General features: G+C 38.2%; 4 protein-coding genes across 7 annotated transcripts; 2 read left to right on the top strand and 2 right to left on the bottom strand.

The window, feature by feature from the left end:
- Positions 1-395: 395 nt before the first annotated feature.
- Positions 396-9,396, bottom strand: LOC111481301 (vacuolar protein sorting-associated protein 35B-like). The gene is made up of 22 exons (XM_023126730.1): positions 9,174-9,396; positions 8,973-9,069; positions 8,758-8,881; positions 8,363-8,548; positions 7,909-7,996; positions 7,665-7,721; positions 7,496-7,585; positions 7,236-7,358; positions 6,511-6,585; positions 6,376-6,435; positions 5,873-5,989; positions 4,659-4,898; positions 4,513-4,578; positions 4,136-4,225; positions 3,717-3,806; positions 3,313-3,432; positions 2,668-2,736; positions 1,990-2,070; positions 1,668-1,775; positions 1,461-1,564; positions 1,231-1,344; positions 396-851 (listed from the first exon to the last, which is right to left on the bottom strand). Exons 1-22 carry the CDS (start codon positions 9,264-9,266, stop codon positions 641-643), a joined length of 2,403 nt encoding a protein of 800 aa, XP_022982498.1. The 5' UTR covers positions 9,267-9,396; the 3' UTR covers positions 396-640.
- Positions 9,397-13,922: 4,526 nt separating this feature from the next.
- On the top strand, positions 13,923-17,614 carry LOC111480959 (receptor protein kinase CLAVATA1-like). The gene is made up of 2 exons (XM_023126198.1): positions 13,923-16,642; positions 17,019-17,614. The coding sequence occupies exons 1-2, from the start codon at positions 14,080-14,082 to the stop codon at positions 17,369-17,371; spliced, it is 2,916 nt and encodes a 971-aa protein (XP_022981966.1). The 5' UTR covers positions 13,923-14,079; the 3' UTR covers positions 17,372-17,614.
- A 1,359-nt stretch (positions 17,615-18,973) lies between these two features.
- Positions 18,974-24,519, top strand: LOC111480475. 4 transcript variants are annotated; one of them, XM_023125534.1, is made up of 2 exons: positions 18,974-19,249; positions 20,837-24,519. In XM_023125534.1, the coding sequence occupies exon 2, from the start codon at positions 20,920-20,922 to the stop codon at positions 24,031-24,033; it is 3,114 nt and encodes a 1,037-aa protein (XP_022981302.1). In that variant the 5' UTR covers positions 18,974-19,249; positions 20,837-20,919; the 3' UTR covers positions 24,034-24,519. The 4 variants fall into 4 exon arrangements, with proteins under 4 accessions (XP_022981302.1, XP_022981303.1, XP_022981305.1 ...); XM_023125535.1 differs by having other exon boundaries at positions 20,834-24,519; XM_023125537.1 differs by lacking the exon at positions 18,974-19,249 and adding an exon at positions 19,499-19,711.
- A 675-nt stretch (positions 24,520-25,194) lies between these two features.
- Positions 25,195-27,283, bottom strand: LOC111480477 (thaumatin-like protein 1). The gene is made up of 3 exons (XM_023125538.1): positions 27,136-27,283; positions 26,344-27,037; positions 25,195-25,824 (listed from the first exon to the last, which is right to left on the bottom strand). The coding sequence occupies exons 1-3, from the start codon at positions 27,191-27,193 to the stop codon at positions 25,647-25,649; spliced, it is 930 nt and encodes a 309-aa protein (XP_022981306.1). The 5' UTR covers positions 27,194-27,283; the 3' UTR covers positions 25,195-25,646.
- Between the last annotated feature and the right edge of the window lie 311 nt (positions 27,284-27,594).

Here is a 27,594-nt window from a genome sequence, read left to right as displayed (position 1 = left end):
ATTTTTTTATTATTATTATTAAAAATATAATTGAAACCCTGAATTATAATATAAATTGAGATATTTCAATTAATTAATATATTATACCAATAATCGAAAAGTGAAAATTCAAATATTAATTAATTTTTTTAGATTTGAAATTAGAGTTGGGATTATTTTGGAAACTTTTTGTAGGGTGTGTGTATATTTGAATAATTTTTATAAATACCAAAGCATATATTTGGTGGGATGTTATATTTTTCTGCGAGCCTCACGCTTGCAGTAGTACTCACTAAATACTATTTGAGGATACAGAAAGGGTCGATATATTTTTCTCTGATTAACTTTGAATAGAATATTGCGAGTAGTCTTGTAACAGTTAATGAACTACAGAAAATTTGAAACGAGAAGGATCCCACATAAGCTCTTTGCAATTGATTGTACGAGGAAACAGGACGCACATTCGGGAAAAAAAAAGAATCCAATATTTCCAACACAAACTCCCCTTTTCCTGCCAATTACGTTAGAAACAATGATTAACAAGAGGCTATAAACACACAAAATTTTCTTCTTAATTACAAGCTGCTATATATCAGCAGACCAAGCCTGGAACAAATGGATGGCTTTGCCACCGCGAACATTTCAAACTTTTGTGATGAAATCAAACCTTGATAGAGTCATATCTTTCACCCATCACACCGCCTTTCTGTTTCTGGAACTGAATGTACCGAAGTGTGCTGGTAAAGAAAGCATCTGACGGAGGATTGGCACTCGGGGTGTCGGTCAGCAATTCAGTTCTTATTAATTCAATCAACCCTTGAATTGCAGCATTTGTAATCTGCTGGTTTCCTTTCTCGAAATAGTGCAGGTACCTGAATCATATACATGTATTTATCCGTCATAACGCAACAAAACTATCCATATCAAAATTGTTCACAAAATGGGGAGGGTGGGATTACAAATGAGAAAAACAAGCCTTCCTTCTGCGAAGACAATAATTTACAACTTTGGTCATCAATTTAATTTTAGAATGCTCATTTACCTTCATCTAACAGTTTGAGCCACTAATCAATAAGTTATATATGGGCTACTTTACTGGTGGTATTATTGAAAGCGTTCTTTTAAAAGGAAAGATATATGAATGATGGACAAGATCAGCCGTTGGCATTCCAGTCAAGAGAAAGAATTCTTTTTGACGTTTCTAGTTTTTTCAATTATGATAAAGGTGTGCTAAGATTTTAAAATACTAACTTGTTCAGTATTTCAACAAAAAGTGTGATGGGTCCACCGCTACCCCGTGTAACATTAGCCATCTGTTGAGCAGCATTTGCAATTCTTAAGGCACGCTTCAGGCAAAGAAGAACTCTGTTCACGAGAAAGAAAGAGAGAAAAAAAAAAAAAAACTGTTATTTCTTCTAAGGCAACCGAACAATCTGAGAGTCAAGCATGCCAAACAATACTATCAAGCATGAGGGAAGAACCTCTCTCCATCCTTAATGCCTTCTGGATCATCAACCCAAAAGAGATGTGAGCATGCATAAACAGCCTTGCACTGATCAGGTTTCTTTAGGAGCTTTGCAGAGTACTGGTAAAAAGAAAAATAACACTTCAGGATCTAGACCATGAAATTTGTGTGTAAGATGTATTGCAGTAGCATCGAGATTAAGTAATGTAAATGCATTTTTTACCCCAGTAGCTTTGTGTGTCAAAGTATCTCTGTTTTCAATGCCAAACACATTCATCTTCTGGAGAGTCCCAATAATGAGATGTATTGCAGTCACTTGAGCCTTAGAATCCTAAATAAAAAATAAATTATGCAACAGACACAGAGAAATGGAAGCGAAATAAATCGAACTTTTGTTGTCAGAAGGGGAAGAAATCAAGCAAACTGCATTTTATTGCTAGTACTGAAGTGGAAGTAAGAAGAATTTTTCTATAAAGCCCGATTAGATAAACAGCTCTTATTTGCTAAATTTATAAATTTAAAAGACATAGAATATTGATATTTACCGCAATATCCTCTTCATAGATTATAAATGCTTGAGTAAAAAACTCGTATGCAACAGGCTCAAGATCACAGTCATTAGCTGCCTGAACAATAGAATGAATAGAAGTTAGAAGAGAACTCTGACATCTAGAAAGATAAGATCAGATCATTAGAATAATATGATTTGGTGTAGTATACCACCGGAAGGATATGATTCGGGTAGCAAATCTATGAAAACAAAGTACAGACTAGAAAGAGTCTGGTGTAAAGCAGGAACCAAGAAACTGTGGCAGAATTCTTTTTCCTATTTCAGCAGTAAGTATAATGTCTCACCATGGATGAAATTTTTCCTACCAAATGAACAGTTTCTGATGCGCCATTTGCTAATCAAGATTGGAAACACAAAAATAAAAACCTCGTCCTCACTCCTATCATAGATTTTTCTTCGTTAGATTCATGATTTCTCTACTGCAACTCTCAACCCCAAATAAGAAGAAAGTGATATTCCTTCTCATTCCCTTGTTCTCAGGCCTCTACTACAATTTTTTTTTTATCAATTCTTTTCTCTTTACTTTCGTAGCATTTTCTACCTTGACTTAAATTGATTCTCATTCTTAATACCATCAAGCGATATCTGTGGTAATTTATATAATTTCAAGATACTGAGAGAGATCAATATTTCAGATTATTGACTTTCGTACCTCAGCACATTCCAGGTATAACCTCAATGCCAGTTCAGGAGCTGGAACAGAGGAAAGAGCCTCAATAAGCTGGAACCAAAAATAAAGGCACCACAAGTTATTTCTGAAGCAGGCAAGAAATTTCAGAAAATAATAGAATATAACATAATTGAATCTTGACAATTAAAATTGACTTATTCAACAGATAGCATTCAGATGAAGACCACACAACCAGAAACTTTCCAGTGATAAATCCATACCCTTTCCATTTGAACCAGAAAAATAGAACTACAAAGGTATTTCATAAAAGTTTCTACTAAGCAGCTTAGTAGACTGAACTTCTCTGGCTATGTATGAACCAAGCGTTACCAATCTCATAGTCCATTGCTACTCTATTACTGCTAGAAGTATTCTCGAGTTCTCCATAGAACTTTTGGATTTTCTCAATTGAGCCAAAGTGTATGTAGGTCTATGTGCTAATGAATGAGGCATAAATATAATTTATAAATTAAATGAGGTTAGACAGATTAACTATTGTTTGGTGATATTGAGTTGCAGTGTTGCACTATCTAACATTTGAACACGTGTAGTATAATCCTCCAGACAAATTAAAAGCCTTAGTAGAGATATCTGTACCCCAGACGTACATCGATGAATCTTAATTACCTGATTTAAAAGCTGAAATATTTTCTTTGGTGTAGCATGCATTTCTTCTACCACATCCCCAGCTTCGCTTTGCTCTTCTCCCACAACATCCCCATCTTGATTTTGCAACCGTCTAATTAACTGCAAACATGGGAGAATATTATATACAGGTATCTTATATTCACTCTGGTAAATATAATTACTTCAAATGAAATTCTAGAATGAGAAAAAGCATCAGTAGTTGAGAATCCAGGGCAAAGGTCAAAGAAAGATAATTCCGACAAAATCTAAGACTTGAAACACAAGCAAATTATAGGTATAATCAACAGAGTTTTGAAAATCAATTCTCCTACACTAGAATTCTTCAACCACCTGGAACAAACATAAAACAAAGTTTTCTTGCATATCGAACAGGAGAAGCATACACTGAGTGCAGAAAATATCAGGGGAGGAACAGTGAAAGGAAGGCGACTTGGTCCTCCACACAAAATGTGTTTCTTCACAGCATAAATAATCTGAGATTCAAGAGATGAGCTAGTAAACAAGTCTAGCACGGGCCAAGTTACAAATCTGAAAAATCTCAAACACAAAGGAATAGTGAATAGAAAAAGAAAATTCAGTATGATTTATGAGACTGAGAATGTGCCTGAAGAGATAGAAAATGTGTTAATAAATTAAACAAAATTACTGAGTGGCCATCAAAACTATTAAGACTGACTTGAATATGATAGTTTTCTTATTAACAAGAAGTCGGATAATGGATGATGCATGCTACCTTAATTGTCTTATTAACAAGGAGTCTTATTTAATATTAGAAGAAGTAAAAATGTAGACGCAATTTTACCTTTAACATTTCAAGTGGATCATCATTATGTAGCATGTGTAGGAGGCGGGCAACAGAATTTTGCTCTTCCTTGAAATCCTCTTCGTCAAGCTATAATCAGAATAAAGACCAGAAAAACCATTAGCTGAAGACATTTTATTTACTTTTCTGATCCATCAGTACGCTATTTACCAGGATAAGGCAAGAAAACAATAGGGAGTAGGCAGATAGCTCATGCAGTATCATGGCACAAGCATAAGGGAGGTGGAAGATGCAATAAAAGATTGAGATGAGAGAAATACAATGAAAATCATAAGTGAATTTTATCAAGAAAGAAGGAAAACAAAGAGCTCATAGCAACTTAAAGTTGCACAAAGGGAAAAAAAAAATGTATTTACCTCATCAACAGTAATTTCTTCCAAGTCCTTGATAAGCCCTTTTATTAGTTCAAACAAAACGTCAACCTATCATACAATATATTAAATACAATCCAAAAAGTGGAAAGGTTGATGATATCGTAGAATACAAAAGAAGCGAATCAAACCTTATCAGCAGTGGAAATGCAAGAGTTACTATTCATTATACTTTGAATGATGACCATGGCCATAACTTTGTTTGTGGCATTGTCCAGGTGGTCCATGACACGAGGATAATTTGAGAGTGTAAGAGCCGTCACAATATCATTATACTTCTCTAATGGAGCACTGAGAAGTATAACTATTTGTTTTGTCGCTCTAGTATCTTCAAGCTTTGGTTGGCTGGAAAGTGTCTTAACGCATGCTCCCTTTCAAAATTTCAAACGCAACAAAACAATTGAAGTGAATATGGAACGTGTTATGTCCCTGAATTAGGATTTCTACACAAAAAGTACAATAGGTATCTGTTTTAGAGTCAACGTCAAGCAACCACCCATATTGTCAGACAGGATTGGCTTGCTAGGAACCATGGCAACCAAGCACATTCATACCAATAAAAGCATCTTCAAAGATGAAGGTCCGGTCATTTCTCAGCTTTTCAATCTTTTGGCTAAATATCCTCATTTATTAAGCAAGCAAAAATAGAAGTATTTTAGCACTTAAGAAATTAGAACAAATCGGCAAAAGAAAAGGAGAGGGAAAAAAAACTAGCTACTCCACCAGCAGTCTTATTCACCAATTTTCCTTATTACATCCTTGGCAGCAGCAAATACCTGCCCATCTTCCGGTTAGAACTTCAACGTTACCTGAGTTACCACCAGGCTTGCCCCAAACTTCTCAATTCTTTTGTTATTTAAACAGGCAGCAATTACTTTTCCTTCATTTATTAGAATATGAAATATGGAATTTTTTTTGAAGGAAAAGCTCCTCCAATTGTGGCATTTTTTTTTTCCAAAATTTGACGATAAATATTAATCATTCTGATAGAGTTATATAAAATGTCTTCTATTTCTAAATTTCTTCAAACTTCCAATGTAAAATAAAGTTTCAAATTACTGTCATTTGAGATTTCATTCACTACAAACCCTAAGATTATGTTCCAATTGACATATGGTTGTCGATGTCTTGATACTACGTTTCCAACTATGCCAATCAAGAATGTATATTCAAGTCTACCGTGTAATTAATCTAATTCCTTCTTAAATGACCTTGTTTCAAGGAAATGCCTTTACTATACCTCATGCCATGGGGTACACAAGAGGCTTGTCACCTAAGAGTACACTACCATCTGAAAAATACATTTAGAAGGCATTGTGGATTGAAGATAAGGCTAGGAAATTACCAATATTTGGTCCACATAGTCAAGCCGATCTGGATGAACACGAAGGGTAAATGTCAGAAGGGAGACATACAATGTTATAGCGCCAACAATAGGCATGTCAACCTGTGCTTCAATTACCTGTCAAAAAATTATATCTGATTAATCCAAGCCAAGAAACTTGGCAGTTCCAACATAAAGAACATATGCATGAGACATGTTGAAGGCAGAAAGTAAACAGAAGCATGGATTGAACGCTTCAGATGGTACTTGAAAAAAATATTGCAACGTTAGAGAGAAAAAGGGGAAATTGAAGGCCAACTCTCAGTCAAGAGTTGGACCAAACTGATGTCTGTTTGACTGTTTTCAGCTGCTTTTACATTTTTTTTGTATTTAAATCATCTATAAGATTGATATAATATAATTAAACCCTTTGTCTTATTTGCGCTTGTGCCCACTTCATATTATCTTCCGAGTAATATATCATGCATATGGTTGAAGTTAGTTCACAAGAAAAGCTAGCTTACCTTCCCAATGGCATTGCTCAACTTAGCAAAGGCTTCTACATGCAGAAAATCAGGTATTACCTGGCATACATCACAATTCGGAAAAACGTGAAGAAGAAGAGCAAGGAGCGAGAGAAAGAGCAGTTGATAACTTACATCTGCATTTGACGCAGCATAGTTTGATAGTCTATCCATTAATTGAGATAGAACCATCCGGATGTCAACGGTTGCCTATAAATGAAGATTAGATTACAAAGGTGAAGTGAAATAAAAGTGTCATTAAATTATCATCTGGTCTTCTCTTTTGTAAGACATTTCCAAATTTTGATCATAATCTTTAACCAATAAACAAAGAAATAACCTTTAGAGGACCGCCATTACCCAAATGGGATCTTGATGGAAAAAATTATTTGCATGGGAAATGGCCGGCTATATCACGCAACCCCATGGTAGACCCCAAATCACCAAGTTCCACACTCATAGGAAAGGGAGGGAAAGAAGTTCAATGATGTAATAGGTGAAGAATGAGACGGGAGTTATGATGTTTTTTTAGCTGTTTGTATGCTATTATTGTGTGGGCCCGGGAAGATTCGGTTAGCTAGAAATATTTGTGTGCATTGTAGAGGAGACGTTTTACGGTTGTTTTTTTAGTTTTTTCTTGTGAACTCAAATTTTGAGTGTTCTTGGAGAGAGAGCAGCTCTCAAATCCGCCTTGGCTGTAGCCTAAAGTGTTGATAAATAAATTGAGCTATATCACTTTCTTTTATAACAAATCAAACACAATAAACTATCAATCACAAGTTACGAAACAATAACATATATTGATAATAGTAAGAATAAGATCAAAATAAATCTTGCAGAAACTAAGGTAGGTTATCCACCTGAAGCTGCGGGCAAACACCCAACAATGTCTCAAGTGTCTGCAAATGATATTCGTCTGGAAACACCTGAATAATGCAATCCATCAGATAGTACTGAGCTAACTCATCTTTGCAGTTGACCACCTGTTCATGCAACAAGAAGAATGCGGGTAATCAGAAAGCATTGGAATATTCCTATAAACATTTTAGGTAAAGAAAATGTTGGGAGGAAGATAACAAAAGAAAATGAGACAGAACAATTTTGACTACAAATTAGAGACCTGCTCCAAGACTCTAGGTAAAACGGACTGCTTGTACATTTCAAGGTCCACACCCTCTATCTGACTGAGAACATGGAGATTCTTTCCTACCTGGATCAGCAATACAAGAGAAAGGAATAATCTCTTGAAGTAATCTATGCAGAGTTCTCACAATAATCAGAAATATTACAAGATCGCGGAGTTCGGTTCTTTCTTTTTCCTGCTTCTCTCTCAAATGAGCAGGTCCCTGCAGATGAAAAAGTGCAATTGAAGGCCTCAACTCAGGATCGCCAAAGTGTAGGAATGATTTGCACACACCATAAGACCTGCATGGCCAAAAATCATGCCCTCGTGGTTCATTTTACCTCCATGGCATGCAAGCACTTTGGTGTCATGCACATACAAACTCAAACAAGTTCAAATGTTCCACAAACCTGAAGCTGTATTCGCACCCACAGTTTATTCATTTCAGTAAAATTCTGTAGCATGAATTCCACAGCCTCCATGACAGTGTCAGCATCTCTGCAGGAAGCCAAAATTACACGAGATGATGTCATTATTTCAGCTTCATATTTAAAATGCACACTAGAAAATCGAAAGGTTTGTTCTAATGTAATCAATAAGACGCTGTGTTTTCAAGAATCAGAAGAAGCATTCATATTTGTAATACAAAATAATTCTATTTGTCCATTTTTCCATATGGGTGAAATGTGAAGTAACAGCTCAAAGTTGTAGAAATACATTGTCAGCTGTTACTGTTCTCTATAACACACAATTTTTGCCTGAAAATAATTACCGGCAAAAAAGTGAAATACAGCAAACAGATTCTACAATTCAAATCTGTCTTCAAAAAGGAAAGTAAACAGATCAAACTAAGGAATCAATTACCCTTCGCACTCAGAATTGATATCGAGCAATATGTCCCTACTGACTTGGGCTAGATAGTTTCTGAGAAAGAGACCACGTATTGGATGTTGAACCCCACGACACATTTCTACAAGATCTTTGAGGACCTCTTTCGCTGGGACCTCCTTAGTTTTCATGTAAACCGAGCCAACGGTACAGAGGAGATACCTAGATGTACAAAAAGACAAAATGAAAAATCTACTATCTACTGGGGCGAACGGAACGTGGTAAAAACTATTCCTATCCAGAATCAGCATTATAAATAGGGTACTTCCTCCGTGGAATGAGCATGCCATCAAAACATAAAGGAGGACGGCAATGCAATACTAATTAGCTTAAGTTCGACGCCTTAAGGACGTTAGACAGTTTTCACTCACAATCTGGGCAATAGGTTCCCGGCGTGTTGCACGAGTTCATACAGATCAACAACCATTACGCCATGCCTACTTTCATCCTTGAAAAAGATCTCCAACATCCTCAATTCATCAAAGGCTCGCATATCTAAGTCAACGTACAAGGCCAATAGAAATCAAAATGTGCTTTCACAGAATCTATCCACACAAAGGAGAGATTATAATAAAGAGAAATATACAGAGTTCATAATATCTATGCGGTGAAAGCTTCGAAGTTCGAAGCTCCGAAAGCATCTGAGCCGAGTATTTGAGCGCTTCTCTGAGATTGTTCGCGTCCTTGCACGATAAAGTCGATAACAACACAAAAATTAGGCATTTTCCAAAAGAATTGAATCTCCAAATTTGAAGAAAAGAAAGTTAGGTGTGAAAATTGGAGATACCACGGCTTGGTGCATGTAGAAGGCATTGTGTTGAATGCCGGCGATTCCTTCCGCCAGCCATTTCTCTTCGTCTTCAATTCCGATCGATAACATATCCTTTCTCTCTGAGAGATGAGCCAAAGCTGAAAGACAACAGAGCCTCGCCGGCGTTGAGCCCTTCCCACTTTCTGTTGAGAGCAAAATGGTTTTTTGACAGCTAATTCAATTTGGCCCACAAATTTCCCTTTAATTACTGAAAGGGTAGTGGTTAAGATTGGGCGGTAATTAGTAGTTGTACGGCTGCCTATTAGGCCGCCAAAGCGTGGTTTATGGGGCTATCGTTCTTTATTCATACGTAAAATTACCATTTTATTTTTATTTTTTTTATTTTTTTCATTTATAAAATATTTAATAAGCTTCTAAATTTTAAATTTTATATTAACTTTCTAAAACCCGATAAAGGTTGTATGTCAAACCCCAAACTCCATTCTCAACCTCAACCAGATGTCTAACCCAAGACTACGCTCGATCTCTAAAGGGGCACGTGTCATGTATGCTTCCAACAATATAATCCCTTTCATATACATAATTACCTTTAACAAAAAAAAGAAAAAGAAAAAAAAAAAGCCATTTATAGCATTCCTTTGTGCTAACTTAAATAATTTATTTATTATTATTTTGGTCTTAATTTGGAAACAAGACTTTATGCTATTGCTAATGATGAAATAATCCAAACCATTAAAAAAAATAATACTTAGAAATAAGAAATATTTTTATATAATTATTTTAGATGGTTTAATACAGTGGAATAGAGTTTCCAGGAAAAAACGACCCATGAAGAAAACCCATTCCCCAAGTTCCCAACACACGCACAAATCAAACTTGACAAAATAGTTAACCCCAATCACACCAATTCATTAATAACACAAAAACACAGTTTTAATGAAGGTGAAGCCATCGTCGGAGATCGTCAGCAGCGGCGGCTCCGTCGTTGGCTCGACGGCCTACGCATTACAATTGAGCTTCGCCGGCCTCAGACAAAATTTGGGCAACGGCAAGCTGCTGGGCGGCGGAGAAATAACCGCAAACAAACACCCCGACAATTTGTCAAACTCCTCAACTCTAACCACCCTCTTTGCCGCCGCCGGCGAGGAGAAGGTTCTGGAAGGAACCCGCCGATCAACCACCGCCGGCGAGTCTTTGTCTCTTTTGATTGATTTGGATTTCTTAAGAGAGTGGGATGACCGGGGTTGAGAAGAAAGAGTGCGGTGGGGCCGTAGAATCGGCGGCGGTGTGAGAAGAGGCGGTGGTTGTTGTTGTTGTTGTTGTTGTTGGATGAAGGGGAGAAGCTGGTGGCTGTGGATTGATGGAACTGAGAAGAATCGTGGTGGCGTTTGCAAAAGTCCGCCGTGGCTGCCACCGGAGACGGCGGCATTTTGAAGGTGAAACTCGTTTGAAACTCTGGTTGGCTTATAGCCGGAAGTGTTCGTTCGACCTAGAAAATAAGGATCCGCCATATCAGATTACTAATTTACAGAACAAATGGAAAAGGGTCTTAAAATAAAGCAGACGACGGCGTATGAACAAGAACTTGAAGACCCCAGAAAGTGGAAACCCGGCGGGAGGGGTTTGGCTTTGCCTCCTCCCTATATCCTTTTATAGAAAGACGCCTCCCAAAACCTTTTTATTTTATTTTATTTTAAATCAACGAGTTAATTAATTATGTATCTGAATTATTTTAATGACTGTTAATAAGTAAAGTGGTAAATTATTGAAATAAAATAAATAAATAAACCAAAGGGACGATATTGTATTTAAATCTATTATTTGATTACTTTCATAATATCAAAACGTCAACATTAAATGAAAATTCACTGACCATATTATGCCTCGATCTTGGCGCAACCAAGAGGGGGGATTTTGCAGGGGCGGCTGCCGCCTATTTAATATAGACCGTCAGATTTCCTTTTTTGCTTAAAACTGACGCTTGAGCACATATTGACCGTCGATTCATTTTACATGTCACACGCGCCAATTTCTAACCACACGTATTTCGCTTCAATAAATTATTTAATATGCATGTTGGATGTAAATTAAAATCTAAATATTGTAAATTAAATGTAATCAATATCCATAAAAATGTAAATATTTTAATGTTATGAATTTTATTAAAATTGATTTATACAAATAATTGAATCGCGCATTTCAAACAAAAAAAAAAAAAAAAAAAAAAACATAAAAATAAAGCGAGTATTATCTGTGCTTTGTAGGAAACTACTCAGATATCAAAATTGTTTTGAACAAAACATAATTAGCATTAATTTTGTATAGTTTCCGATATTATCGTGACTGGTAGGGATTATTTTTATTTATTTATTTATTTATAAAACCAAATAGGAGCGACTTGTTACTTGTTTGAGAGGGAAAAAGGTTGTCAGTGATTCCTGACATGCAAGGTAACCAATCGCATCCATTTAAAAAGAAAAATGGTCGGCGTTATTTATATTCTTTATTTATTTTCAGCCACATACAATCCCCGTGACCACGTCATTACAAAAGAAAAAAAAAAGAAAAAGAAAAAGAAATCAACTCAAATAGTTACTTATAATAATATAATTCTGATTAATTAAATTACCTCAATTAAAAAAATATCTTCCTATCCATAAACAATAAAATATATTTAATAGAAAGTCTAAATTTTTTTATTTTGTATATAACATATTTATTTTTTTAAGTTTTAATAAATAATAGTAGTTTCTTAATATATTTAACTCTTTTTAAAATTCACAAGTTTGGACAAAATAATTAGTTGAATTTTTTAAATATACAAATAAATATCACATTTTGTATTTTTTTCTAAATTTGACTATGTCTAATATATGATAGGTGTGATATTTGGACAATGGAATCAAAATCACATAAATGGATGACGACTAAGAGTCGAACGAAGGAGCTTTGAACCCAAACGAAGTTGGCGGCCCCAAGAGAAAAGGCTATTGGTGTCAACAAGCTCGAAGGCTTGCCTCGGTCTAAACCAAAACGAGGTTAGCCGGCCCAGCCCAGACAGAGCTAATTGGGGTGTAAAGCGAGCCCAATTGGGACGGGAACGAAGAATGAGGCCCAAGAAGACGAATAAAAGAGAGATTGAAACTGTGATAGGAATCAGAGCAGTGAGTCCACAGAGATCATCATCATAACAATTTCAGAGCTGATGCAATTTGCATTGAAAAACGAAAAGAGACTGAAACTCAGAGTCCTTTTCAACTCGTCATGTCCTTGTCAATCCCTCACCAAGTTTCCAATACCACAGTACAAATTCTAAACCCCCTTTCTCTTCTCTCTGCTGCTGCGTCTCCCTCAGATTTCTGACCGTTTAATATGCACGTGAACCCCCTACTCTTTTAAGTTACTGTGAGCTAATTATAAATAAGAAATACTCTTTTCATTAGTACAAGATATTTGATCATTCTCTTGTTAAAAAACTAGTACACGAATTCAAAACAAATACGATGTTCTAGAAAGATTTGAATAAAAGTGGACTGGGGAATGTTTGGCAGGAAGTTGTTTATTTTTAAAGGCCAATGGCAGCAACTTATTATTCCGACAGCTAGAAGGAATGGTTTGATAGAAAAGCAATAGCATTTATTCGTGAAACCATGCCCTTAGGACTCTATGAATTTGAAAAGGTGAAGTTTAAATAAATTCTTCACTACTAATGGTGAGAATTGGAATATGTGCTTCCAACTACTAGTGGATTAAAACCATATTTGCAAAGGAATTTATGCTACACCCAATTTTGTACGCCTCCCAAACGATACCCACTATTGCATTTGCAGTCTCATGTGCCAGTGGGTATCCAGGCATGGACCCCACTGCTTCGTTGACTTTGAATCAAATAATTTAGTTTGAATTAAAAGGATTAAAAAGGGAGGGAGCAGGGGGGTTAGGGTGAGATGGGGAGGAGAGGATAAAATCCAAGGGCCCAATGGGAAGAGGAAGAAGAAGGGAGATTGTGGGCCCAGTAGAAGATATAGAGTGGACTTTGCGCTGAAAGACGAAAGTGAGAGTCAGAGAGGAGGGGGAAAAAGTGTCAGTTTGGAAAAAGACAGAAACAGCCTTTGATTGGGCCCCCAGCAATCCAACAAAAGCCCATTCCGTATTCTGTCTTAGTAAACACAGCATCTTCATTCATGTTTGATTCTGACCGCTGCCCGTACCCCCGCCCTGCCCCTTTCCATATATTTATTTCTGTATTTTACCTTTACTTTTATTACTCCACCACTTCCACGTCGGATAAAACAACTGGACTGGCGAAGAACGACACGACGCACGAGATGACTTACCAGAAACTGAGTGGGTCCCGCGGTCGCGCCTAACATTTCAAACCGCCAGATTACACGTCATCAACTACACGTGTCAGACAATTTCCATCTAACTTTCAAAACCATTGCAATTTTCAAAATAATTTTGTGATTACTCATTTCAAGTGAAGATCATTACGAAAAATCAAATTTAAAACATAATTTATTTTGAACAAAAATGATATAAAATATTTGAAGCGCCGTTGGATTATAATCGTCCAGGTGGAAGGGAAGGCTACCGAAACGTCGGTCGCTGTCTAATCTAATGGCTCGTACATGCTGTAGGGCCCAGATATGTAGCAGTGGTAGAGCTTAGGGTAAGTCGGCCTCACCTGATTGCTACTCTCTAATCTACTGCACAGCCTTTTTCTTCCTCGCATTCGTATTGGACGTTTGGGATTAATTTATTTTTCCATGTTTTACCGCCACCGCCTATTAGAGCTGCGAATTTTTGCTTAATTCGATGCCATCGCCATTTGCATACAACTAACGCTAATTCCAATTCTCCATAGTTTCTTCTATTCCTTTTCACTGTGTTCCGACGAAGAAGACGAAACGAAGACGGGATGAGGAAAACATCGTTCAATCTTCTTGTTTGCAACTTCTTCATGTTCTGTTTACTTCTTTTCTCTGCCCGTTTTTGCTTCGCCAATCGGGATATGGAGGCGCTGTTGAAAATGAAGAGTGCCTTGATTGCACCAGGGAGATCGGGGCTTACTGATTGGCAACCGTCGTCTTCGCCTTCTGCTCATTGCGCCTTCTCTGGAGTTTTGTGCGATGTCGATTCTAGAGTTGTTGCGCTTAACGTCTCGAATTTCCGTCTGTTTGGCAGGATTTCGCCGGCGATTGGGATGTTGGAAAAGCTTGTTAACTTGACGTTAGTGAATGACAATCTCACAGGAGTGATTCCTTTCGAAATGGCGAAACTCACGTCGCTTAAGACTCTGAACCTCTCTAATAACTTATTCCGGGATAGGTTGCCGGCGGAAATCACGCTCGGGATGATGGAACTCGAGGTTTTCGATGTCTATAACAACAATTTCTCTGGTATGCTTCCGGTGGAGTTCGTCAAGCTGAAGAAGCTTAAGTATCTAGATCTCGGCGGTAACTTCTTTACCGGTCAGATTCCGGAGGCTTACTCTGAGATGGAGATGCTCGAGTTTTTGAGCTTGAGGGGAAATGCGCTTTCCGGGAGACTTCCGGCGAGTTTGGCGCGTTTGAAGAATCTTACGCATCTTTACGCTGGATATTATAACCATTACGACGGCGGGATTCCGGCTGTGTTTGGAACGTTGAGTGCTCTCGAGCTTCTCGATTTAGGGAACTGTAATCTCTCCGGTGAAATTCCACCGAGTTTGGGGAATTTGAAGGTCTTGCACTCTCTATTTCTACAAGTAAACAATCTAACGGGTCGGATTCCTCCCGAACTTTCCGGTTTAGTTAGTCTCAAATCGCTGGACCTCTCGCTGAACGAACTCACCGGCGAGATACCGGCGGGTTTCGTGGCACTGCAGAAAATTACACTCCTCAATTTATTCGGCAACAAGCTCCACGGTCCAATTCCTGGTTTCGTCGGTGATTTTCCGCATCTCGAAGTGCTTCAGTTGTGGAATAACAACTTCACGCTCGAGCTTCCAGCGAATCTGGGGCGTAATGGTAAACTATTTCTGCTTGACGTGGCTACAAATCATCTAACTGGACTCATACCTCCGGATTTATGTAATGGTAGATTGAAGACTTTGATTCTGTTGGATAATTACTTCTTTGGGCCCATCCCTGAGGAATTAGGACGGTGTGATTCGCTTAAGAAAATAAGAATTGCTGGAAATTTCTTCAATGGAACCGTTCCGGCAGGGTTCTTCAACTTTCCGGCATTGGAACTACTCGATATTAGTAACAATTACTTCTCTGGCGCTCTTCCGTCGCGAATGTCGGGCGAGTTTCTTGGAAGTCTGCAGCTCAGTAACAACCATATCACAGGGGAAATTCCGGCGGCGATTAAGAATTTAAAAAACTTGCAGGTTCTTTCCCTGGAACATAACGAATTCACCGGAAATTTACCTGTGGAAATATTTGAATTGAATAAGTTGCTTAGAATCAACACCAGCTTCAACAACATTAGCGGCAAAATTCCGCATTCGCTCGTTCAGTGCACGTCTTTAACATCAATTGATCTCAGTGAAAACTACCTTGTTGGCCAAATTCCCAAAGAAATTTCGGATCTGAAAATCTTGAGCGTTCTCAATTTGTCAAGTAATCAACTGACGGGCCAAATTCCGAATGAAATTCGGTCGATGATGAGTCTTACAACTCTTGATTTGTCCTACAACAATTTCATAGGTAGAATTCCCACCGGCGGTCAGTTTTCAGTATTCAACGGCAGCGCATTCGCCGGAAATCCAAACCTCTGTTCCCCTAACGATGGCCCTTGCGCATCGCTACACAGTAACACGAAATCCATAAAGCTAATCCTCCCAATCGTTGCGGTATTCATCGTTTTGTTATGCGTACTCGCCGGAGTTTACATCAGGAAGAGAAAGAGGATTCAGAAATCAAAGGCATGGAAACTCACGGCGTTCCAACGCCTCGATTTCAAAGCGGAAGACGTCCTAGAATGCTTGAAGGAGGAAAATATCATCGGCAAAGGTGGTGCCGGGGTCGTCTACCGTGGATCTATGCCGGACGGCTCCATCGTGGCGATCAAACTGTTGCTAGGAAGTGGCCGGAACGACTATGGTTTCTCTGCAGAAATTCAGACCTTGGGGCGGATCAAGCACCGGAATATCGTCAGGCTTTTGGGGTACGTGTCGAACAAAGACACGAATCTGCTGCTGTACGAGTACATGCCAAATGGGAGCTTGGACCAAAGGCTGCATGGAGCGAAGGGCGGGCACTTTCACTGGGACTTGCGGTACAAGATCGCGATGGAAGCCGCCAAGGGGCTCTGTTACCTGCACCATGATTGTACGCCGCTGATCATTCACAGAGACGTGAAGTCCAATAATATACTGCTGGATAAGTTCTTCGAGGCACATGTCTCTGACTTTGGGCTCGCCAAGTTCTTGCAGAACGGCGGCGCCTCCGAGTGTATGTCCTCCATTGCCGGCTCCTATGGCTACATCGCTCCAGGTTTGTTCTACCATCTGCTTCATCTTCATTAATTATTCTAAAAATGTTCGGTTCTTTAATTAATTTGTATTAAATTAAGATTATTAGTTATTAACTTAGCAATATTATTGGAAGAAATGAATTTGACATCTCCTCAATCGAACGGCATGAGACTTTTCTTTCTACTTATATTATTTTTATTTAAAATTAGGTTAGAAACCCCAACTAATACCAACGCTTCCATTTGGGCCAACGACTTGAGTTGGGCCTACGGAGCCCATTTAATGATGTGGGCTTCTTTGTTTGAAGCCCAACTTCTGAATGACGTGGAGATAGATCAGATTGATTTTCTTTTTTCTTTTTTCTTTTTTCTTTTTTCTATGTAACCGTACAACAGAATACGCCTACACGCTGAAAGTGGACGAGAAGAGCGACGTGTACAGTTTCGGCGTGGTGCTGTTAGAGCTGATAGCCGGGAGGAAGCCAGTGGGAGATTTTGGCGAAGGCGTGGACATAGTAAGGTGGGTCCAGAAAACCATATCAGAACTGTCTCAGCCGTCGGATGCAGCGTCAGTGTTAGCCGTGGTGGACTCGCGGCTGACCGAATACCCTCTCCAAGGCGTAATCCACCTCTTCAAAATAGCGATGATGTGCGTCGAAGAAGACAGCTCCGCAAGGCCTACCATGAGGGAAGTGGTCAAAATGCTCTCGAATCCGCCAAGGTCTGCCCCTACTCTCATCAACCTCTAATATTTCAACCCTTTTATGTGAATAATATGAAGCTGCCAAACCTCTCCTAAGCTTATCCCTAAAAAATGAAATGTTTAGAGTATGATATTATGATATTTAGTGGAATCTATGTGTAATTAATTAGTGTTGTGAGATGGTTAATGGTTGCTTACTGTTGCCTAGTTTGTTGATTAGTGTTTGTGAACTTTTGTTACATAAAAATGTTAATATTATTAATAATATATGGATTGGTGTGTTCATGGAGAAGGGTGTCATTAATGTTGCTTTCATATATATATAGGTCAAAAATTGCAGACGTGATGTTACTAAATAATACTACCTGATGTTGTCATATTAATGTTTGGTCTTATTCTTAACTTGCGCTTAAAACTTCTAATTTTTACATTTGGATGCTAACTATCTTTCGCTTTGAGTTATTCATGAATGACCTCTGAGCTTCTAGTTGTATTCGATAAATAAGTTTTTATGTGACTCTTTCTTTCTTCTTTCTTTTCTTTTTCTACTTTCTTTTTGTTAAAGTTTCACAAATTTTTTATTTGGTTCTCCTAAGGCCTAGGACGTGTGAACCAACCGAATCCATCCTAACTCATTGTTCAATTTGATGTTTAAGTTCAATCAACCAACTTTTTTATTTCCCTCTACAAATAAGGATAACTATTATTATCAAATTTTGGACATATGACAACAACATTGAAATTTATTTGACTCATATGCTTAAGTCAGCAACAATAATTTAAGTATAACTAGGAAGGTTAGAATGAGAAATTTTTTATGTTCACAAGGTTAATAGGGTATTTATTCAATAATCCTTAAAGCGTTATTACGTCTCCTTTATGAATTAGGTTAAATACAAACAATACTAAATTTAAAAATTTGTTCTATTTTTGTCTTATGGCAGGTTGGTTCTTCCGTGTTTGCCCAAATCTATCTTTGAGTAGAGATTTTTCCAATTAATTTGGATTCTTTTTTTTTTTTTCTTTATATTTTGAATTTGTTCTTGTGATATAAAAAAATTTGTGAATATTTATAGACATTTGCATAAAATTGAGACAACAACATTTAAGTCAACAGGGAGACCTCCATTCTTATAGTTAATAAATTAAAGTTACTTGCTCCCCACCAAACACCTTTGAAAGTAGTTAAATTTGAATGTGATCAAGTGACCCACAACTAAAAAACACAGACAAATTCAATTAAAATCTCATTTGTATAATTAGTCTAAAGAGCCATGGTCTCCTAACATAGTGCATTGTTTTTTAGGGCAAAAAAAGAACTTTTAATTATAAAAAATAGAACACATTTTTAAGAAAAAGAGTCGGTAAAAGCCCTTAAGACAAATTGGTTCAAAGTCCAAATCCTTTTAGGCTGCAATTATTTCCTTCCAAATTAATAATTAAAAAGCCTACAAAAAGGCATTCCGTATGCCAGAAAGTGACAGTTTTTGGATTTGTTCATGCCGGTCCGGACATTTCCAGTTCATTATCAAACCCGGTTCGAACCGTCTCAAGATTCGTCTTCCCATCGTATACAAAGACCAAAATTTTGAATAACAAGAGAGCGAAAAAAATAAAGAAAAAGAGGAAGAAAAAAAAAAAAAAAGAGCACATAAAAATCACGATTGGAGCGAAAGGAGAGAGAAAAAAAAGCAACGTTTTCGTTTTTTCTCTCTCGCTCGCCCGATGTGGGAGAAGTTTCACAGACGACAAAACGAGGGTTTTGTGAAAACGGAAAAGAGAGAAGGAAAGCCTTAGTTTTAGAGAGAGAAAATCTTCGTTCATCAACCAGAGGAGAGAGAAATTCAGAGCAGGAGGGAAGAGTCTTTGGGAGCTCCTATTGCTCGCCGATTCTGAAGCTAGGGTTTCGAGTTCTGTTGTTTAGGCAAGACACTCGTACTGTTTCGTCCTTGCATTTTATTTACTCAATCTTATTTATTATCATTATTTTTTTCCATTTTGTATCGTAATCAGTATCTACACATTAATTCCTACAATCACCTACTGAAATTTGCATTTCATTTTCGTCCACGCCGTTTTTCGTTTTTAAAGACGGTAAAGCAGGGTGACCTCATTTGATAATTTCCATTTTCTATGCTCTAACCTATCATCTGATGCTGGGATACGTACACAGGTGCTAGTTTCTAAATCTCGTTTGGCTTTTTCGGGGAATATGCATGAACTGCTTACTTAGCTCTGGCTGTTGTTTAGAATTATTGTCGTCTAGCCATCGGGTTGTATTGGTAGCGGGATGGTTTTTCAATTTCATTATTCAGTGGATAATAATCATCATTTTCCCTCCTCAGTTGGTCTTCTGAAGTAGCTTCTGCGTTTGATTTTAGCACTGGTAATGCTTTAAATTTTGTATTTCATTGATAGTTGGGCTCTCCATTACAGTAGCGGGTTGTTTTCCGAACCATGATTCATTGGCACATCGTGTTTAATTTTGCTTTTTAGAAAGTTGAACTCGGTTGAACGTCTTGCTATTGCTAGTGATCGACCATTCTTTTGGTGAATATTGAAAATTCCTACGATAGTCAAATAGGTTTTCTTACTGTTATAATCTGTATCGATAAACTAATGTGTTTTTAGAGTAATATGGATTGAATTTGTCCTTCTTTTGTAATTTTTTGGTACAGTTCTCAGGGTTTCTAATCAATAAGAGCATTACTTGTTGGAATACTAGACTGAGAAGCCTTGCTTTTGGTTTCCTCGATAAAACAGTGCTCGTTATTTGCTGAATACTCTTGAAGTTCTAGCATTGAAACAATTATGGTGCAAGATCAATCAAGGACATTATAATTTTTTAATTCTTACAATGATTTTGATGTTCATTTATCGATAATTTTTAATTTCTAACTTATTAGTATAGCCATAGCCTATAGGATTGAGATGATTACTTTATTTTTATTTTTTTGCTTTATTTTGATTAATAATTTTGGCTTATAATATTTAGTTTTGTTATGGTTTTCATGTTTCATGTCAGGTCTTCTGTGAATTGAATGTATATATATATTGGATTGATCATCTACCACTCTCTTTTTAAGTTTCCATATGTTTGATGTACAAGACTTCAAAGACTTTTCTTCATATAATTGATCTCAAGTGGATTGATAACGGATTTTGACTAATGAATTGAGCTGGATGCTTGTGTCACAATCAGGGTTTAATGTCAGGCATTTTATAATTGATATAGTGAATTTTTGTTGTGAAGAACAATAGAAGATTTATCAGCTACCTGCTTGGATCTTCATATAATTTGTGGTCCATTTTTTCAAATACTTTTCTTATGCAATTACATATTTGTTTTTCTCTGCTTCTTATGCTCGGTGTAAGTTTGTAAAATTATCTCCTTGTAACACATACTTGATGACAAATATGCAACAATATCAGTTTAAAGTTTCATGCATATTTTCCCTAGTTTTAGGAATCTCTCTTTATTAACAAAGATATATTTTTTTATTTGCAGTGTTGTTTTATAATTTTAACCCAGTAATCTGCTAGATGGATGAGAAGGTTCTCTCATTTCATGCTCGCAAGGATGGTATATGAAGCATGATGACACTTGAAGACTTCTTCACCTTGACTGAAATTAAAAATGGGCTTACAGCCCCATGTAGAGTTGAAGAGTTGATTAATGTTATGCAAAAGGAGAAAGATTGTTTTGTGAAGAATGTTAGCGATGCAACCAGGCACTGGGCTGCAGTTGCTGGTGCTATTACTGCTACGGAGAATAAAGATTGTCTTGATCTTTTTATCCAATTAGATGGACTGAGCTTTATTCAAAGATGGCTTAAGGATGCTCAAAAGTTCAGGAACGATACAAATGATAGCACTGTGGAAGAGTCTATCATTGTTTTGTTGCAAGCACTTAAAAAGCTTCATATAACTGCTGAGAAATCTATTTCTTCTGGGATTTTATTTACTGTCAAGGGTCTTTATGAAAATAGTGACCATGGAAAGTCTAGGTTCGGGAAAGAATTAAGTGTACTCCTTGACAGGTGGATGCAGGAGATAAATGATAAAGATTTGCTCCATGATGCAGAAAATGTTAGTGTACATTTTGATGATGCCTCAAATCTTTCTCACGGTGCAGGAAGGTCATCTGCTTCGGGAGGATCTGTTCCAAGAGAATTATCCAGTGATGGAAAACTAGCAATAGAACCTGTTAGAGGCAAAATATTATCCTCAGAGAGCTCTGATGCTCTTCACCCAGATAAGAGTAAAGATTCAGCTGTCCAATCTCCAAGAAACGAGCTTGACTCTCATTCAATTTCTGGAAATTCTGTTGTGAAAGATAGATCTCCAGATTTAACAACAAACGCAGCTGTCGTGTCAGTTCCAATGGAGGATGTTTCAAAGAAGGAAGAAACATCTCTATGTTCTGTTGGTGGAGGAACCTCGGCTGCTATGGCTTGTAGCTTTCCAGTTGCAAGGGAAGGCGGTGATAATGAACAGTTAGATGTCTCAAAGAAGTTGAATGAGTTGCCAGAGCTTGACAGCCAAGTGCACAAGATTGATGGCTCCTCTGGTAAGTCATGTGTGACAGAAAAATCAGATAACTCTACCCATTCTCCCATGCAGGATCTGGGATCTGTCACGGAAGGTTTTGATGCTGCAAATGGTGAAGAGTCTGCTAAAGAAGCTTCAGCTCAGCAAGATAATGATGGTCTTGACAATGCTGGTGTTTCTCGACATAGTTCTAGTCTAGATAGTGAGAGAGTTACCACATTGGATTCTGAAAATGGGAAATCAGATAAAAAGACAAATTATTCTAGCATGCCTGTGTTCAAATCTGCAGGCCTAGATGTTGAGCACTATCGAAATACTCTGCGGGATTTGTCTATGAGTGGCAGTCGAATAGGAAAACATGAAGATCGTGGGGCTTCTTTTTCGAGGATGGAAGACTTTGGTCAAGTTAATGGCGAAAGACAGCCTCGGAGAAAGGAAGATGATGATGTAATGACTGATTCTGAATTCTCCAAACCGAAATTAAATCCCAAAACTTCAAATATAAAGAATAATCAGTCAGACATGGAACTTGAGTATGGTATAGTAGATGCTCTGGAGGTTGCTCGGCAAGTAGCTCAAGAAGTTGAAAGAGAAGTGGTGGAATATAGAGAGCCATCCTGCAGCTCGTCTTCTGATAAAATTTCTGATGGTGGAATCAGGCAGCTGGGTAAACTAGACACCATTGCAGAAAAACAGGACCTTCCAGCTGATCACCAGGGAACGGAGGTCCAATCTGCAAAAAGTCATGTTGCTGAATCATATTCTGATGCGGAGACATGTTTGACGCATCCAGATAATGTAGATACTCAACCTGAAAATTTAAATGAAATGGAATCCTCCCTGGTCACTGAAGCAGCTCAAGGGGCAGATACAAGTACAGAAAAAGGATTTTGTGAATTTGATCTAAACCAAGACGCATTTAATGATGATGCAGAGCAGTTAGTAACTCCGGTGTCTTTACCGGTATCTGTTATCTCTGTTTCTAGACCAGCTGCTCCTTCTGGATTGCCTCTAACACCTTTGCAGTTTGAAGGGGCACTTGGATGGAGAGGCTCTGCAGCCACTAGTGCTTTCCGCCCTGCTTCCCCGCGTAAAGTTCCTGATAGTGATAGGACTCTTTCTAGTGGGGGAAATTCTGATAGTTCAAAGCAGAGGCCGGACTTTCTTGACATTGATTTGAATGTGGCTGAGACTGGAGATGAAGCCAGGAAACAAAACCAGGGATCATCTTTCCCACAATCCAGAGAGTTTTTGGTTGAAAGTGGACAAAGAAGATCTGGGGGACTAAAGCTGGACCTTAACTGTGTTGGTGAGGATGTTGATGCTCCAGCATCAGATTTGAGGGTGGAGGGACACTTTAACAACCAGAATAGCTACAGTGCCTCTCCTGCCTGCTCTTCTTCATCGCTGCAACCTTTGGTAAGAAATATTGATTTGAATGATAGGCCGTTTGTTCAAGGTGACGCTTCAGATCAAGGTCCGGGTAAGTACTGTCAAAATATAAGTGCTTATGGAGGGTCTAATAAAGATGCTTCTGTCATTTCCATTATGGGTACAAGGGTTGAAGTTGGTGGAAAAGATTTTGCTCTTCGTGCTTCATCTTTGCCAAACGGCAGAACTGTTGAGCCTGCTGGAATAGGTGCTACTTTGGCAAGAACAGGAGATATATTAGGGATGGGTTCGACAGTTTCTTACCACCAGACTCCTTTTATTGGTTACAATGGATTGACACCACGGCCAACCATTTCTTTCTCAACCATGTATGAACCTAGTGGCTCAATTCCCTACATGGTGGATTCAAGAGGAGCTGCTGTTATGCCTCAAATTATGGGTCCTATGTCAGCTGTTCCGCCTTCCTCCTACTCTCACACTCCATTTTTCATGGGCATGACAGATTCACAGCTGACCCCCAATGGCGTTGCTCATTCACGTCCTAAATTTGATCTGAATTCTGGATTGAGTGATTCTGGGGGTTTAAAGCAGTTTCTTTTCCCAGGTCATCTCCGATCCATGGAAGAGCAGTCGAGACAACCTTCAAGTTCTGGAGTTGGTGCAAAAAGGAAAGAACCAGATTGCCCTGATGGTGGCTGGGAAGGGTATGGAAACAGTAATCCTTCCTCACAAGATCCTGTTCTCCGTTTCAGACCTTTTCGTTAATCCACAGAAGTATACTGATGATCACTGCCAGAAAATGATTCATACAAGGAGGCTGAACCCATTAGCCTTAGTGTGGGAGTGGGTTTAATTTATGCCTAAATAAAGCTAGGTAACTTGTGCTGTTATATGATTCACGAGTTAATTGTTGAGGAAAAAATTAGGGGCGTCCTTTGTTTTTTTTTTTTTTGGGTCTCATATTTTCTTTTCTTTTTGTTCCTTTTTATCTAATGGTGTTTTCATAGAAAGGCCATTGCAAAAAAAAAAAAAAAAAAAAAAAAAAAAAGGCGGCGGCTTTGGTAGATGTAGCTGTGTATTCTGTTCCATCCAACATATCACAGAAGTTTAGCATTAGGGTCTTCACATTTTAGCTTAAAGGGTGTATGAATGGGATAGAGTTTAGCAATGAGTGAAATCCCAAGTGGTGCTATTGCAATTTAAGATATAAGAGCCAAAATATTCATACTATATTATTACAACTTTGACATAGGCCCTCCCATCTTTACTCTGACATTACTCATTGACTGACTACCTGTTTCTTCTACTTACTAATTCTACTATGTTTCCTCTTCTGTCTTAGTTTACTTAATCAAGTGGCTTCTATTTTGCATTTCTTGGCCTTTCCGGGCCTCTACACTTCTTTAGGCAGCTCATTCCGTGCTCTTGGACACTTTTGCAAAGGTACACATCACCAACCAACTTGTCTTTCTTTTCTATTTTAAAATGTACATTAATGCTACCTAAGCAAGAAAAAGATCATAATTTTGTCTTCTAAATTGCGATACTTTTAATAAATATATATCCCTACTATCATTGGCTTGCTTGCTTGCTACTGCAATTGCTTTGACACGTCTTCAACTTTTTTTCTTTTGGTCAAGTTGGCCAATTTTGATATCTTTCTCAGTGTCTGAGACCCATAGAATATGAAATGGACAGCTATAGATTGATAAACTACTGGTACGACACTCTTATTTTATTTGTATTTGAATTAAGATCTTACCTTTATGTATGAATAATTAATTTTATTTTGTTAATCTGTGTGTCGTTTTGTTTTCAAATGGGACGATTAAATTATATCTAACACTGCCATCCGCATCTCACACCTTTGTTTAATATATAGCACACTATTATAATGTGATACAGATGTAATCAAACAATTGAATCGTGAGGAGAAGAATTATATTTAACAATATTGAATTGTCCCCCATTACAAATAAATGAATCCTCCAAATATCATTATTTTGTTTCTTCTTCATCTAATTATAAAGAATTGAAGTAAAATAATCCTTGGAAAGAATTCCTAAAAAATATTTAAAATCTTTTTCTATGTCAGCTTTCGCCATTGAAGGTGTTGGTGGATTGGTTGGCTTCCCTCATTTAACGTATGCGGATGAGCCTTTTCATTCATGACTCGCATCCACATCATTTGGGTCCCCTAAATATGGGCCCGGCCCACACACTTGGCCCATCATGCCTTTTAACGAACGAAACTGAAAACCGTGGTGGGCTCCAAACGTGACACGATTCCTTCCAGGCAAAAATGGGCTGAAAAGTTCTGTAAAAGGTAATGGGTCTGCTACTACTACTACCTATGAAATATCGTGAGAATCGGTCGGTCAAAAGAGTTGCCACATTTGCAGGACTGCCACCGCGGCAACAACTACGCCTAGAATATGGCGGAGCGTTGTTCTCGACGCGCTGCTTAGATCAAATGCAGCCCCTTCGTAAACCATTGTGCCATTGCCGCCATTGATCACTGGCGTGTTTGTGTTGTGAGTTTCCGTTGATTTCTGACTGCAACCACAAAAAGAAACAAAACTTGTCAGTTTAACATATTCGGAAAACTAAGGAACACGTGTCAGAATTTGAGTGGACCGTTATGCAGTATTTTTTTTTTTACCGTTGCGTTAGCTAGGACACTCCACGTTTTACGCGAGTTAAACCCGTTGAACTAACATGGAAACAAATACCACGTGAAAAATTCTCTATTCCCTCCAGACGCTTAGATTTATTAAACCGACTCGCCGATTTCCCGGCAAGGGCGTTGGTGGCGTAGCCGTCCCATGATCCACCGAGAGACATGTCGGCTAAAGAGTCGGTCGATGTAGATTAAATTACTTAAATACCCCTCTAAATCCTATTTGGGACAGCATTGATGCACGAGATTCCCTCTGTGCAGAAATCATAATGCTTCCCATTAACGTTCATATTCCATGGTTTTTGTTAACTCCTGGCGGACGAAAATAGCCTCTAACGTTAAAATGATAAAGCGTGAGTAAAGAAAGTTAAAGGGGGAGAATTATGTAAATTTACCTAGTGTTGGGCGAGGGGCAAAATGTGATGATATAGTCGGCGTTGAGACATGTAAACGTGCTGGTTAAATCGTCGTAAGCGTAGCTGTAAGCGCGTGGGCACGCGTTTTTAAACGCTTGCGAATACGGAGAGGGATTGCAAGTATCGGGAGTGGCGTACGCGCCACTACAACAGAATTGTGGTTGGTTAAAAGCTTCACACGCGCTTTTACAAGCGATGCTCTTTCCGTCGTCCACGCTCGTAAGCTTGAGCTCTGAAGGACACGCGCCATTCAAATCCACCACACATCCCGTGCTCGCGCACTTCTCGCCGGTACCGCCCTGTGGGACCACGAGCATAGGGATGTTGTAACCGTCAACCAAACTCACGTCGAAGAAATCCAGCCCGCCGGCGCCGTCAAGGGTGAACTCCGCCAGAGTTGCCGGCGGCTTTGCACCGTTTCCACTGCACTCAACCTTGTCAGAGCCACAGTCTCCAGTGAGGCAAGAGAATTTTCCGGTGGAGTCTTGGGAGCAGTGAGTTCGGCCCCAGAACCGACCGCCCCAAGACGCGGGAGCGGAGATAGTTTGAGACTCGCCGGCGGCGAGGACGAAGCCGGTTGTCGGAAGGGGTGAAACTCCGGCGTTTGAGAGAATTCCCGGCCAAACTGTGTAATCACATTTATTTACGATGCTGAAAGTGGTGGACAATACACCTGTAGTTCAAAAATTAAGAAGAAAATTCAGAACATGAACATTAAAATGTTGATTAACAAGGAAAGTGAAAAGTGTAATGAAACAGGGGGAGGGTTACCTGAGATTAAAATATGGAAAGTTAGGAGACATAATGTGAATGAAATTAGGGTAGCCATCAATGAAGAAGAGACGAGATGAGAAGAGCAAAGAAGACGGTGTTTGGGGAAGAGAGCGAGGGATTGGGAATGAGGGTTCAAATGGAGGCCGCAATGGATCACTTATTTATGGATAGTCCAAGGCCCATGGACCTTTCTAGCTACTTGCTTGGTGGGCCCACCCATTGTATTTTTTTAATTAATGATTTTTTTTTAAAAGGATTAAATTGGCAATATCTTTAAAAAATGGGCAACTGTATGGTGTAGTTCCTAATATTCAAAGCATTTTTTTAAAAAAATATTCCTTATTAATGTAACATGTTTCAAATATACCCCTTTCATTAATAAATATTTAAATTTGCTAATAATAAACTTATATGGCATGATATTAAATGAGTTGATATATTTTTTTATAAAAAATT

This window comes from Cucurbita maxima, unplaced genomic scaffold (genome assembly GCF_002738345.1).
Source record: "Cucurbita maxima cultivar Rimu unplaced genomic scaffold, Cmax_1.0 Cma_Scf00006, whole genome shotgun sequence".
Lineage (NCBI taxonomy): Eukaryota > Viridiplantae > Streptophyta > Magnoliopsida > Cucurbitales > Cucurbitaceae > Cucurbita > Cucurbita maxima.
Note: the sequence above shows the minus strand (reverse complement) of the source record. Positions and strands in the feature narration are given on the sequence as shown.